The sequence below is a fragment of the Schistocerca gregaria genome, chromosome 11 (genome assembly GCF_023897955.1).
Source record: "Schistocerca gregaria isolate iqSchGreg1 chromosome 11, iqSchGreg1.2, whole genome shotgun sequence".
NCBI lineage: Eukaryota > Metazoa > Arthropoda > Insecta > Orthoptera > Acrididae > Schistocerca > Schistocerca gregaria.
Window position 1 is genome coordinate 69,736,057 of NC_064930.1, and position 16,178 is coordinate 69,752,234.

General features: G+C 42.2%; 1 protein-coding gene across 2 annotated transcripts in view; it reads right to left on the bottom strand.

Annotated features, from left to right (window-relative positions):
- LOC126295210 (plexin domain-containing protein 1) overlaps positions 1–9,428 on the bottom strand; it is a 1,111,099-nt gene extending 1,101,671 nt beyond the window's left edge. Inside the window, exon 1 of one of the 2 annotated variants that reach the window (XM_049987546.1) lies at positions 9,000–9,385. In XM_049987546.1, the coding sequence (XP_049843503.1) occupies positions 9,000–9,075 (76 nt within the window). In that variant the 5' untranslated portion in view covers positions 9,076–9,385. Of the gene's footprint in view, positions 1–8,999 lie in introns of both variants that reach the window. The other variant, XM_049987547.1, reaches the window with a different exon arrangement.
- Positions 9,429–16,178: the final 6,750 nt, after the last annotated feature.

A 16,178-nucleotide genomic window follows, 5' to 3' on the forward strand; every position in this document is an offset into this window, starting at 1 on the left:
GTTTTGCTGTTTGGGGAGCAAAATAACTCATGATGGTCTAAGTAGAGAGGATATAAAATGTAGACTGGCAATGGCAAGGAAAGCGTTTCTGAAGAAGAGAAATTTGTTAACATCGAGTATAGATTTAAATGTCAGGAAGTGGTTTCTGAAAGTATTTGTATGGAGTGTAGCCATGTATGGAAGTGAAACGTGGACGATAAATAGTTTGGACAAGAAGAGAATAGAAGCTTTCGAAATGTGGTGCTACAGAAGAATGCTGAAGATTAGATGGGTAGACCACATAACTAATGACGAGGTATTGAATAGCATTGGAGAGAAGAGATATTTGTGGCACAACCTGACTAGAAGAAGGGATCGGTTGGTAGGACATGTTCTGAGGCATCAAGGGATCACCAATTTAGCATTGGAGGGCAGCGTGGAGGGTAAAAATCGTAGAGGGAGACCAAGAGACGAATAGGCTAAGCAGATTCAGAAGGATGTAGGCTGCAGTAGGTACTGGGAGGTGAAGGAGCTTGAACAGGATAGAGTAGCATGGAGGGCTGCATCAAACCAGTCTCAGGACTGAAGACAACAACAACAACAGTACTCATGTGGACGACCTCTCATTTTCATTACTTACGGTCGATTGTCAATTTTCGTACGATAAAAATATCTGTTGCAAATGTTATTCCAATTGGTTTCGGTCATCTGATGGCTTTACTAGGCGACAAACGGCAGCGTCATCTGCAAGTAACCTAAGACGGCTGCTCAGATTGTCTCCTAAAGCGTTTATATAGATAAGGAACAGCAGAGGGCCCATAACACTACCTTGGGGAATGTCAGATATCACTTCTGTTTTACTCGATGCCTTTCCGTCAGTCACTACTAACTGTGACCCCTGACAAGAAATCATTAATCCAGTCACAAACTTAGACGGTATTCCGTAAGCACGCAATTTGACTACAAGGCGCCTGTGTGGTACGGTGTCAAAATCCTCCTGGAAGTCTAAGTATGGAATCAATGTGAAATCCCTAGTCAGTAGCACTTAACACCATGTGAGCGAAGAGCTAGTTATGTTTCAGAAGAACGATGTTTTCTGGATCAAGGTTGAGTGTGTGTCAATAGCGCGTTCTCTTCGAGGTGATTGATAACGTTAGAACACAATATATGATGCAAAATCCTGCTGCATATTGACGTTAATAATCTAAGCCTGTAATTTAGTGGCTAACTCCTGCTACCTTTCTTTAATATTGGTGTGACTTGTGCAACTTTCCAGTCTTTAGGTACGGGCATTCCGTCTAGCGAGCAGTTCCTTTGAGGAATACACACTCGTCCCTAGATCCTACAGCTTTCACACCCCACCCTAAAAACAGATTGTCTAGCTGCAAAAATACTCGATAATCATGTCGTGTGACTACTACAGAACTTTCAGTCAAATCGTGAGTTATGATAGTAAAGCGACGCACGATCTGACTGAAAGTTCTGACTGAAAGTTCTGTAGTACAATTCTTCCAATTTAGCAATGAACCAGAGTTCCAGCGTATCAAGACAAGGAACACCAGTAACAAGTTGCTTCACCCAAAAAGCCCCACAAGCTTTCCGCTGGGATATGGCATAACAAAAACATTAATTTAGGCGAGTCGGATAAATTCTAGTGTCCGATTGCACTCGTCGCGTTTGACCAATGACGTCACACCTAAGGCAAAGATGCTCCATAGAGGCAATTGCTGAGAGGATTGGGTCATACTCGTAAACAAACGAATGTAGCATGCAATAAAATTACAGTCACATTTAGCGCGATTATTTACGCACAAATTAAATCTAATCGAATTGAAGGTAACCAATATAAATCAGAAGAATCAACAAAAAAACTTGTCCGATTAGAATTATTACTGTACCTTACGCGATTAGAGGGGCACAGAACCATTAAACTTCATTACTGTATAGCGCATTGTGAAATCTTACTAGTATCGAATTGCGTTAATTATAATACTGTATTAACTATCCATGCGAACGGAGGAAGCGCAGGAAAATTGGGATTTTGGGCGTGGAGAAACTAAGTTACAACACAACGGAAAAATAAAGCGAATTATAACAAATACGAGTAACTAAAATGAAGTATGGAGAAACCAACACCGGAAATCCTTAAAAAAGGCAGGTGCACAAGGAAGGAAAACGCATAATAATTAACGAATATTGCAACCGGTAACTTGAACTGACTTGTGTATATCAGTTCTAGTTAGCTCCCTGGGCGGACAAAATACTCCTTGACTGGAGCTATCATTTCCTCATTTGATGAAAATTTCTTCCCAGCAAGACAGAGTTTCAAGCTAGGAAACTAGCGCAGAAGTCAACTGGGGAGTTACGCCTGGACAAAAAGGTGGATGAGGAACCAATTCAAAGCCCAAACCGTGCACTTTCACCATTGTTATCGGCTATGTGTGGAGGGGTGGTGCATTATCCTGGTGGAAGATCACTTTTTTTGCTCGCCAACTTTGTTTTTAGCCGATGCAAGGTTTAAACGATCCAACAATGTAGCGTAACAGGGTCCAGTTATGATTCTGCCCTTTTCCAAGTAATTTATGAGAATTATTCTTTGGGAATCCTACGAAAGTGCCCATCACTCTACCAGCAGACGAAGCGGTCTCTGCCGTCTTCACTGCAATTTCACCAGCCTTTGTCCATTACTTTGTCTTTCTCATACTGATATGTAATGGAGGCACGTTTCATTAACATTCACAAATCGGCGAAAAAAGTCTTGCAGACTAAACAAAATGGTTCAAATGGCTCTGAGCACTATGGGACTTAACATCTGAGGTCATCAGTCCGCTGGAACTTAGAACTACTTAAAACCTAACTAACCTAAGGGCATCACACATCCTTGTCCGAGGCAGGATTCGAACCAGCGACCGAAGCAGAAGCAGCAGCGCGGTTCCGGACTGATGCGCCTAGAACCGATCGGTCACACCTGCCGGTTACGATTAAACATCGCCAGATATTGTGTTGGAATTGTGTGTCAGATGCGCTCTTCATCGGGTGTGAGTACTTGTGGCACTCACCGCGAACACTGCTTCTTGTTTTGGATTCTGTGAACGGTTTCCTTTGCGGTGACATCAGTTGGACGCCCAGATGTTTTAAATTCATTAACCCAAAGGTAAATGGTCTTCAGTGACCGTGTAGAGTCCACCTGAACTTTTTGATTTGTGCCGCAGTCAATCCCTTCAAATATTTAACAACAGCACGAAACTTTTCTCCGTTTTCAATCGCAATCGACACACTGATCTTTGATACTAGAGATGAAGAAAAAAAAAAGACCAGATCAAACCAACACCGGTATTCTACTTCTGAATAACCGCTATTTTTCGGTATTTGTTCGCTCTCGGTCGTAACACTTATTTTTTCCCCAAAAACCGAGTAAAAGACCGAAATATCACTTGGCCATAACAGCAATATTAAATAAACTTTTTTAAAAAGAGTAATTTTTATTCGTAAAATTTGCATTGATTTGAAGTGTTGCGTTGTCACAAAAATGGGAAAAGCGGTCAGTGCAACTTTAATAACTATACGAAGTGACGTAGCTATTAAGTACAATACTTCAATTGCTTTAAAAAATAAAAAAAATAAAAAATTGTCTTCCATTTCTATTAAATAGTAAAAAACAACGGATATAGTAATAGCAATAAAAAACTTTATCCATCAGAGTATACAATAAAAATAGAAAGCAATTTATCTGCTGCCAGTATCTACATAATATGCTTTTGCTTGCTTTTAGCCCTTGACAACTGACAAATTACCACGAAATAACTGTTCTTAAATCTCAGCAATGGCTATTCGTAATGACAAAATGGCGGTATGATCCCCGATTACAACATGACTCGAGCAGAGTTTTAAAAAATTAGAATACTGCCTGTTTTTTGTAGAATTCAACCACTCACTGCTTTTCGAGAAAAGCAGCGAATGCAGGATAGACTCAGTTTTTATTTGCTTATTTAAATTAATATTTCGATTCTATGTATCTTCGAAGACTTTCTGAGTTTCAATCTTTATTAGATTTCAGAGTCTATTCAGAGAGTAACAAGAATAAAAAACCGAAAATCTGTCATTTCCAGCGGTTTTGACACAAACTGGTGCGGCAAAAAAGGAGAAACGATGTAACAAAGCCAGTAATTTCGGCGATAATCGCTACCCTAATTTACACGGTTGTCAACAATGCACTGTACGCTGTAAGTTGTTGAAATCACAGACATACATTACTGGGCTGGCAATACAGTATAAAAAAATGGCTCTTAGGACTATGGGACTCAACAGCTGACGTCATCAGTCCCTTAGAACTCAAGTACTTAAACCTGAAGACATCACACACATCCATGCCCGAGGCAGGATTCGAACCTGCAACCGTAGCGGTCGCACGGTTCCAGACTGAAGCGCCTAGAACCGCTCGGCCACTTCGGCCGGCTGGAAATGCAGTATAATTAGTATCGCAGAAGCCAGCATTTAGAATCTGAAATACCGTCAGTGTTTAAATACTTTGTATATTTTAGGGATTTTAATAAATCTAGTAGTAACAGACGTAGCCCTAGCTTAATAACGCGTTTTTATCAGCTTTGGCTTTTCTTTGAATAGTATGCTCGCCATGAAAGTGCTCCTGTAAATAGAATGTTCTTCTAGTTAACTGTCGTTATTCGTTTAAATGTGATTACGAAAACTATATCCCGATTCAAGCGTGCGTATATATAATTTCACGTTCTTCTCATAACACGAGTCTTCAATGTATATGTTAAACTCAACTAGTATGCAAATACTTTGTCACGTGTAGAACTTGTTTAGACCACCTCGTAAAGCTTACATCACTTCGTTTCATAAAATCGTAGTTGTACCATAAACTTCCTAACTCCGCCATCTTACTTCACCAGATGTCAGGCTTCATAAAAAGACGCGCCTTTGCCAGTCTAGTAATGTAACACCCCGTTTACATGGGGCTCCCCAAACCGTATTTCCCAATGAGGCTTCTAGGTAGTCATGTAAACACCTCAGAATCGAATGTGGAAACGTGCTTATGGTCGCCGGTTTTCCAATTCCGCAATCTATTTTCGCTCCCATGTGAGTGCAACTGGTTTTAAAATGTGATTGGATTGTCAGGTTTCGTCTCTTTAAAAAAATTTCTGCTAATGTGGACGGAGTGGCTTCTTGTACAGAGAAAAAAATAAGCAGAAAAGTTAGAGTGAAGCTGTTTTCACCTCGTCTAGTTGAAAAGAAATAGCGACTGTGCTGACAATCAGAAACTGTAACAGCTCTTTCCCAGACGTCATATTTAACTTTGCTAGCAAACCTGCTTCAGATAATACGTAAACACGACAGCGAAATACGGTTTCCGAAATTAGGTTTTCGTCTTTCAGAAGATGTGTCACGCACTGCTCGTCTGCGGTCGAAATTCTTTATTCGATTCTTGGAACAGTCAAGCATACCAATCATGAAGACAGAACAAAACTGTTCCACTCTTTCGTGGGAATTTGGCAGCCTTATTTGACCAGTCTTGATACATGGCTGTTACCAGACAATCTAGTATCTATCTAGCGCTGATGTGTGGATGTGCCAGCCAGTTTGGTGGAATCACCGTAGGGTTGACGTGTGTCTCGACAAGCCAGTAACCTTTAGATTGAATCGATCTGCTTCGTTTCTTGGTGTGTCGACGCGATGTGTTTACTAAGTGTGCAGTACCAATCCCAACGATGTCGTGTAACACGGTTAAGGGAAAAAGGTGAGCGATCCGAAAATGAAACCAATCGTAACGCCCGGATAGGAGCGTCACACCTTGTCAAAGACGATCGGTTTCAAACACGTCAGGATTGCTTGACATTGAAAGCAGATCTGTCTCAGCTCATTTCCGAGCTCTTGCTTATTTGTTTGTACTCGGTATTTAGCTCCCTCAATCATGCAAGTTCTTGTGTACCAGGCTTATAGCCAAGATTTCGCCAGATGCCTTTTTACCTTCAAGAAATTTGAAGAACAAAAAGTTGCAGTAGTTTAAAGAGCAAAAAGTTGGAGTAGTTTCAGACGACGAATTGGCGCGGCGAGTGCAGAGTAAACTGCATCGAAATGTTTAAACAGATTGTAGATGACAATCGTCTCTAGAGGCCTTACACTACGGACGCGTACAATGTGTTACGCTGTGGTAAACGCTTTCGGGATGTGTTAATACCGTGTTAAGACACGCGGCACACAAGAGGATTAATGCAGGCTCATCCTTATGACGTTGCAATCCGCTCATTTCGTAACAGCTGACAGTTTCAAGGATGTATGTCGCAATGCCTACATCAGCACTACAAAAATTGAGGTGGCCGATGGCGGGGGGGAAGGAGGAGAGAAATAACAAGCGCCAACAAAAAAACTACATTTTCGTCACTTCAAACAGGCACAGCTAACAACTTTCACGAGATATTCGTATGACGTTGCTGTTATACATTTGACAGACAACGTACGTATTTCGCTTCCGTTTTTTTTTTTTTTTTTTACGTTCTCTATACGCGTATTACACTTCGCCACACTTTCTTACACACCATATACCTGTAAAATAGTCGACATTTCTAAACAAGCGAAAAACAAAAAGGCTATTACATTTATGTAAATACTCCGCAAGCAACTGTATTGTTGCGTACAAGACGCTAATGCGAGCAATTCTTGAGTATTGTGCTAGATTGTGGACTCCTTATCTAGTAGTCGGGTCGGTAACATTACGCACAGCACACTATACTGAGTGGCACAGGATTAATGGTCAATATTCAGGGATGACAAACGACCATTCGAAGCAAAAATGTCTCGTAAACATGGGATCTATTATTCATACCTGGAGAGCTATGACCATTTGTTTTGCATAAGAGGTGTTTCACAGTATCGAATATAAAGTGCGTATAGCTCAAGGTATGCATTTTAAAGCTAATGTTTACAAGATTTTTGTCGCGTCGAATTATCGTTCCTGCCATATCCCTGAATACTACCCATTCCTTGTATAAGAATGGAATGATCGGCAAAATACTGAATTCAGCACGAAAACAAGACTGCTTGCGAAGTTGCGATCCGTCTGCCACGCAGGCAACACTGCTTGAATAGGTGTATCGTGTAATTTGAACAGAAAAGGATCTCTAAACAAATCACGATCCCCGAAAACAAACGTCACCAACCGCCTTAAATTTGCTACAGAATTGCCTTACTTTAGAAATATCTACGGCATCGCAATGACCGTTTCCGACGAAATATGGAATCTTCAGCTCGTAATCCCTTCGTGATCTAAGCTTAAGCGCTAGCCAGATTCGCGCAGTCCTGCCAATGTGCTGCAAACGCTAAGTTGGAGTAAAGGGTTACATAACAGTCGACCGCAGAACAAGTCTACTTTTTTCGCTGCAGAACCGTCAGCGGTGCCAGCACATGAACGGAAAAGTCCCACAAATATGTTGATACACAAACACACGAGGTGTTCCGTCACGTAAATAGTGACGCGACATGTGAAACTAGAAAACTGTCACTTTTTCCCTGATGTGCTAGCTTTTATCTATTTTGCATAATTTAATCATCTGTTGTGATTTTACGTCTCAGTACACTCACTATCTAAAAAACTGTCGAAGCTGTTTTTGAAAAGTTTGAGGGACAAGTTGCGTAGTGGGGGGCCCCTTACATATGTCATATAAACGAAAACAATGCAAGTCATATGCAACAAAATACTCTGGGACTTCATTATCGTAGTACGTTTTCTGAATTTGCCTTGCAGCCTTAAATTTTTACGATGAAAAACACATTAAATACGGCGCAGATGCAAACATTTGGCTCCACTAAAGATAAATTTGTTACCGCAACCTTTAATTGTCTTTTACATACGGCAGCTCACAACCGAATATCACCTTTCAACCTAACCTAGAGCGAGGGCCAAGCTACACGTCAATGTCACCAGAACAAAGCTTTCCAACAGCACACTTCAATTCACGTCTGCAGCTGCAATAATTTCCCCGAAACTAATACTTAATTCCCGCATAAATTATTTTCATAACACATACTGACAGCAGCTGGAAAGTACCACCCTCGCTTATGTGAAACACTTTAATTTCTCCATCAACTGCAATGACTAATTCAAGTTTGTCTCAGAAAAACATCCGTGGGATAATAATGTCCATATTTTCAAACCATCTCTTCGGTAGCTCGTAAAATGTGGTCTCAACGTTGAGCATACTACCTAAAACCTGTTTAACACTGCAGCAATTGACGGCTTTGCAAATATTACAGCGCAAGAAAATTCGTATGGAATTCATATGCAAATAGACTGAGCGCCATTCTACATCATTCCTTGTTGCGCAACCCTCTAGAGAATTTAAACATTAACATGCGCGCGATTAATGAAATCACGAAACGTAAAGCCCAAGAAATGAATGTAGCTAACCAAAGAGCAACAGCAAAACATGTGGGCGGTTTCGTCCGAAAGGAAGTGCCCGTTTGAACTCATTGCCTAGCTCCCCCATTTGACAGTCTCGCAGCATCGCGCAACAAAATGTTTGATGGTCAGCATAGTTCGGTATAATTACTATTTCTGGACCTTTGCACACCCGATAAACTGGCAGAAAAAGGCGAGCCCGCAGGAAAATCTGACGGTAAACACACCAAAAAGACGTTTTAAGTTTTAATCGCAATATCACATGAATATACTGTTATTCGCTAGCCGCATTTGCAACGGCGCTCGAGCAATAAGGACAGAAACACAAGAGCGAGAAACCAAATACTCCCGCCGGTCATTCACATGCTATCCGGGTTCTACAGACCCACCCGCTACATGCCGCATATGTTCTGTTACACCGCAATAACGGATGTTGAAGGAAACAATAGCATTCGATATCTGAAAGTCTGATCCGCTTATAAACAGATGTCACACGCTAAGCGTCCAAAACAGATGTCAGACGCACAGCACTAAAGCCGAGGAAACACATGGCACCTTCTCGGGCTCGTAAGCTAAGCACAACTAAACGGTTCTTTTCGCTTACCTTGTGAAGACGCAGCCCGCATGTCTAGCAGGAGGCACGAAATAACGCCCAAAGTCCACAGCCACCGAATATCCATCTTGGAATTATTTCTCGTTTCAGTCTTTCTCGCGCCCACGAGAGCGAACAACGTGCACCAACACTCCCGCACGACTTCTAATGTGTCACTGAGTCGCCTGCCAACAAACGCCGACTGCCCCTCTGGCTGGAGTCAAGAAGCAGCACCCCCGTCCGTCGACGATAATAACTAGCAGCTCTGCACGGTCGTCTGCAGCGGTGACCCCAGTGTAACGGAAAAGAACGGGCAGCTCCTGACATCTCGCGGTAGCTTCCAGAAGCTCGCTCGGACTTCTTTGTTTTGACGCTATGACGCCATTTTGATGTTTGTTGTAGACGCTGAGCCATCAACCAACGAAGTTAGACTATTGTAACATCCATGCCGTCAAGGATCATAGCTAGCAGGAAAAAAGCAAAGAAATTATGCACAAATAATTACGATTTTTTACATGTTGTTACACGGAAAACGCAGATCTCAGTGCTGTCGATGTTCGCTGACACGTGTTGTATTTTGTATGTACTTTTTATTCGTAGCGGTTTGCTGTGCTACATTGGAAAGGTAACCAAGCTTTGTTCAAAACCGAGTATAAATACATTCCTATGTAAACAAAAAGGAAACACTGCTATTAATAACTACTGTATTCATCTCCATTTTTTTTGCACTATACCGTATTTTTTTCTTATTATTGATTCTTCATTGACCTTCAGCGTTTCAATCCCGCAACCATCTTCCACGTACACATTTACATCTACATCTGCATTGATACTCTGCAGTTGACATTTAAGTGCCTGGCACCTTCACAATAATTCTCTGTTATTCCAATCCCGTACAGCGCGCGGAAAAAACGAGAACCCATATCTTTCCGTGCGAGCTCTGATTTCCCTTATTTTATTATGATGATCGTTTCTCTCAATGTAGGTCGGCGTCAACAAAATATTTTCGCATTCGGAGGAGAAAGTGAGTGATTGAAATTTCATGAGAACATTCTGCCGCAACGAAAAACGCCTTTGTTTTACAGATGTCCACCCCAAATCCTGTATCATTCCAGTGACACTCTTGGTTCAAATGGCTCTAAGCACTATGGGACTTAACATCTGAGGTCATCAGTCCACTAGACTTAGAACTACTTAAACCTAAGGTCATCACACACATCCATGCCCGAGGCAGGATTCGAACCTGCGACCGTAGCAGCAGCGCGGTACCAGACTGAAGTGCCTAGAACCACTCGGCCACAATGGCCGGCTCAGTGACACTCTCTCCCGTATTACGCGATAATACGAATCGTGCTGCCCTTCTTTGAACTTTCTCGATGTACTCCGTTAATCCTATCTGGTAAGGATCGCAAACCGCGCAGCATTATTCTAAAAGAGCACGGACAAGCGTAGTGTAGGCAGTCTCCTTAGTATATCTGTTACATTTTCTAAGTGTTCTGCCACTAAAGTGCAGTCTTTGATTTGCATTTTCCAAAACATTTTCTATGTGTTTTTTCCAGCTTAAGCTGTTCGTAATTTTAATTCCTAGGTATTTAGTTGAATTTATGGCCTTTAGATTTGACTGATTTATCTTGTAATCGAAGTTTAACATAAAACACAGACTGAACTAGTTAAGATATCGAACAGAACACTGAGCGTGTAGATGCAGATTTGTCAATAGTGATATAATAGGCATAATTATTGGTAACATATCATAAACACTGCATTCATAATTTTTTATTCGCTGATGTTAAACCTTTTTCTGTGAATGCTTAGAGGCACTTTTCTTCCTGTTAACGTGAACTATACATTTACAAAACATTTACATTGAGGACATCAAGATTAAGTAGGGTGCTGCACAGGTTATACAATGATGAGTGCATAGATTCAAGTTCCCGCTTTGCGACAGTAATAGAATTGTCATTGCTAACTCATTATAAGCACTACAGTCTTAACTTTTCAGACATTAAAGTTACTATTTCTCTTGTGAATGTATACAGATGCCCGTATTTTCCTTCTTGTAAACATGCAGTATACATATAAAGTACGGTACTTTTTGAGGTGTTTCGTCACTGCGTTATCACTAGTTCACTTTGTTGAACCCTTAATAGGGGAAAGAACATCGGAGGTATATATGGTATCTTACTATGACCAACACGGTGCAAGTCGCTCGGTAGAATCCTGTCCTTATTAAACCGGAGATGCTTCTTTTATGGAGCTGGTTTTGTGGAGCAAAGGTTTCAATGGCAGCTTTTATATACCGGGTGATCAAAAAGTCAGTATAAATTTGAAAACTTAATAAACCACGGAATCATGTAGATAGAGAGGTATTAATTGACATACATGCTTGGAATGACATGGGGTTTTATTAGAACAAAAAAAAAAAAAAAAGTTGCTAGACGCGTGAAAGATCACTTGCGCGCGTCGTTTGGCGATGATCGTGTGCTCAGCCGCCACTTTCGTCACCCTTGGCTTCCCAGGTCCCCAGATCTCAGTCCGTGCCATTATTGGGTTTGTGGTTACCTGAAGTCGCAGGTGTATCGTGATCGATCGACATCTCTAGGGATGTTGAAAGACAACATCCGACGCCAATGCCTCACCATAACTCCGGACATGCTTTACAGTGCTGTTCACAACATTATTCCTCGACTACAGCTATTGTTGAGGAATGATGGTGGACATATTGAGCATTTCCTGTAAAGAACATCACCTTTGCTTTGTCTTACTTTGTTATGCTAATTATTGCTATTCTGATCAGATGAAGCGCCATCTGTCGGACATTTTGTGAACTTTTGTATTTTTTTCGTTCTAATAAAACCCCATGTCATTCCAAGCATGTGTGTCAATTTGTACCTCTCTATCTACATTATTCGGTGATTTATTCAGTTTTCAAATTTTTGCTGACTTTTTTATCACATGGTATTTATTTATTGCGAGTTTCGCTTGGAATTTTACAAAATAAGATTACATTTATCTGAAAATTTCATAATTATACAGAGGCGTTCTAAAAGTTTTGAACAGGCGTCTCTATTTTTTTTATTTTTTGCAGGAGGAAAATGAATTTTTTTGTGAACATACTTGCAAAAAAATGGTTCAAATGGCTCTGAGCACTATGGGACTCAACTGCTGTGGTCATTAGTCCCCTAGAACTTAGAACTACTTAAACCTAACTAACCTAAGGACATCACACACATCCATGCCAGAGGCAGGATTCGAACCTGCGACCGTAGCAGTCGCACGGTTCCGGACTGCGCGCCTAGAACCGCGAGACCACCGCGGCCGGCGAACATACTTGCAACATTTAGCTGTAGGCTGATGTACAAAAGTATTTTCTTTTATTTACAGGTGAGCCATAATGGACCGTGAAGTAGATGTCAGGTAGCGACAACTGTCAATAATGGAGTTCGTCTTCAAGACCGACGATGACTCTGCCACACAGATTCACAGGAAGTTGCTCCCTGTTTATGGGGAGGACACAGTGGATCACGGCGGTATCCAGCGGTGGTTGCAAAGGTTTAAAGACGGTGATTCCTCTCTACTGGACAATCCACGACGCGGTAGACCATCGACGGCAGTGAGTGACGTGAATAAGTAGAGCATTGATCAAATCACCCAAAATGACAGGTGTGTGACGACACGACAGCTTCCTGAAATGACCCGTTTGTCATGGCGTAGTGTGGTACCACTGGTACAGTAACTAGGGCACAGAAAAATCTGTGCACGTTGGATGCCTATATTATTGACAAGAGAAATGAAAACTTTGAGGAAGAATGTGTGCGAAGAGTGCGAAGAGTGCGAAGAGTGGAAACAGTGTTTTGACGGCGTCGGGATGAAACATGATTGTTTTTGTCCTGAGAGCAAAACTCAATGTATGGAGTGCCATCATCCTCTCGGAAGAGAATCTCCTTGGCTGTTCTGTAGTGTTCCCTGATCAAGTTACCCGGATTCACCTCCCTGCTGAATATATCGTTCTCTCAGCGGAGCTCCACGCGATCTTGAAGGCACTGGAGCAGATGAATCGTGTTCGGGGCAGTCGATATCTTCTCTGCTCCGATTCTCTTAGTGCCTTACAATCACTGCAGAACCTGTACCCGACTGAGGAGAAGGTCCGGCTGACACATGACCAAATGTACTTGCTCCAACGGCGGGGAACAGAAGTATCCTTCTGCTGGGTGCCTGGTCATGTCGGCATATGGGGCAATGAACAGGCCGATCGGGCTACCAAGGAGGCCTGCAGAGAGCAGGACGTGGTGCAGTGTCCTATCCCCTTGCAGTCAGTCATCGCTGCACTCCACAGGAAGTGCACGGAGTTGTGGGAGGACGAATGGCTGGCGGTGACGGCCAATAAACTGCGGTTGATGAAGTCAACCAATCGGCCGTGGCGTTCCTCCTCCCGGTTGCTCAGGCAGGAGGAGGTGGCCCTCACACGTCTTCGGATCGGGCACTGCCCTCTCACACATAGCTTTTTATTACGGCGGGAGGGTCCACCGTTTTGTGATGCTTGTGGTGTGCACATCTCTGTCCGGCACATTTTAACAGACTGCATTTTATACCGTGATGCACGGGCAGAAGCACGAGTTGCTGGGGATCTGCCTTCTGTTTTAGCTAATGATGAGACGCGTGTCTCTAGGGTTTTTAAGTTTTGTGATGTGTCTGGACTCTGGCCTAAACTTTTAGGCTGGAGGTTTTAGTGTACTGCAGAGTGGCTGACTCCTCCCCTTTTTTCCTTGCGGTCAGCCAGCCACTTCCATCTGCTACATTGTTTTACGAGGGCTGCTATATATATTTCTGGCCTAGGCAACACTAAGTGTTGCCAGGTGCAATCTGACATTTCCATTGGAAAGTTTGACATTTTTTAGCATAAATGTACTCAGAACTTTTTGACTTACGACAATTTTTTTTTTCTTTTACAGGGACTTGAAGAAATCAATTTGGCACAAAAATGGAATTAACTCGTGAACATTTTCGTGCGATCATTTTTCACAACTTTGTACGTGGATTATCACGACAAGAGTGCATCTATGAACTTAAATCTTTGTATGGCGACGAAGCACCATCCTATAGCACTGTGAAAAACTGGTACAACGAATTCAATCGTGGCCGACGCTCGCTCAAAGACGAATTCCGTGAAGGTCGTCCAAAAACAGCCGTTGTGCCAGAAAACATCGATGCCGTACGTGAACTGATAATGCAAGACCGTCATGTGACATACCGTGAGATAGAGGCATGCCTAGGGATTTCTCCCACCAGCATACATTCGATATTGCATGAACACCTGGCCGTAAAAAAGGTTTGTTCTCGTTGGATCCCGCACAATTTGACAATCGCTCAAAAGAAAGCTCGTGTGGATTGGTGTAAAGAAATGCTGAAAAAATACGATCGCGGTGCTTCAAAAGACGTTTATAAGATCGTCACAGGTGACGAATCATGGATCTATGCGTATGAGCCCGAAACAAAACAGCAATCGACCGTGTGGGTCTTCCAAGACGAGCCAAATCCAACGAAAGTTGTTCGTGCAAGAAGTACTTCGAAGCAAATGGTCGCCTGTTTCTTCGGCAAAACTGGTCATGTGGCGACTGTTCCGCTTGAGCAACGTAGGACGGTCAATTCTGAGTGGTACACCACCATTTGTTTGCCTGAATTCTTCGGAGAAATTCGAAAAATGAACAAGAGAAGACGAATCATTGTGCACCATGACAATGCGAGCTGTCACACATCGGCTCAAACCAGCGCCTTTTTGACCGGCCAAAACGTCGAAGTGATGGGTCATCCGCCGTACAGCCCTGACTTGGCACCCAATGACTTCTTTTTATTCCCACACATCAAGAAAAAAATGCGTGGTCAACGATTTTCGTCGCCAGAAGATGCTGTTGCAGCATTCAAAAACCATGTTTTGGAGGTGTCTCAATCGGAGTGAAAAAGTGCTTCGAAAATTGGTTTGAGCGCATGCAAAAGTGTATAAATCTTGATGGAGAATATTTTGAAAAACAATAAACCATTCTCGTTGATAAATATTCGTATTTTCATTATTAGGCCAGAAATATATATAGCAGCCCTCGTAGCTCCCTCTATTATTTTCTTCCTGTGTTGTCCATGTTTTACTGCTGACGCTCTGCTTCATCCCACGCTTTGCTGTGAGTGAGCACATGTTTTTCAACGATTGTTACCCATGTTTTCTGTACCGTTTTATATTCCTGTTCTGGGATTTTTCTCGACACCCGTCTCACTACGTTACTGAACGGGCGCTGAAGACCTTGATGTCGTGTGCCCAAAACCCCTCTACTACTGCTACTACTTTGACGAACAGCAGACCGAAGGATGATGGCCTTCTTCCTCTGGGATCAGTGTGGTGTCATTTTCATTGACTTTTTGGAACATGGCTCCACAATTAACCGGAACCATTACTGTTTGTCGTTGGAGAAGCTGCGATGTGCCATTGAGACACACAGACCACAGCTTCAGGGTCAGCTCATCAGACTACACCATGTCAATGCCAAACCCCATACAGCCCTCATGACGTAGGAGAAAATCAAGAAAATGGGTTGGAAAATTGTTCCTCATCCTCCTTACATTCCGAAATTGGTTCCGCCTGATTTTTACCTCTTTAGCCGTCTGAAGGCTCACCTGTGAGGTAACACATTTGATAGTGAGAAAGACCTTATTTCCTGTGTCGAGCGATGGTGTGAAAGTCAATCCCCAGAATTTCACCAAAGTGCTTTTACATCAGGGAAAGAACGTTGGGCCAGATGCGTCATAGCTGACGGAGGCTACATTGAGTAGGCTCAATCTATAGCTAAATGTTCCAAGTATGTTCTGAAAAAATTTCGTTCTCCTCCCGCAAAAAATAAAAGAGACGACCGTGCAAAACTTTTTGAACTCCCTTTGTACTTAAAACTAATACATCATTTTGCTGAAGGAAAGTTGCTGTAGCAATTCGTAATGGTCGATGAGATGTGATTAACAGCTTTATGAGATCGATTTTCTGTTTTGCATACAGTTTACATTCGAAACAAAAAGAAAAAAAAAGATTGTTATCCCCTGCTGTTATTCCATCACATTCACAAAAATTATTACTTGTCGTGTATTTCGTGAACTTGGCTAGGGAATGAGCGATGATTAAACCTCATGCGAGTTGTAGAGCTTATAAATTCT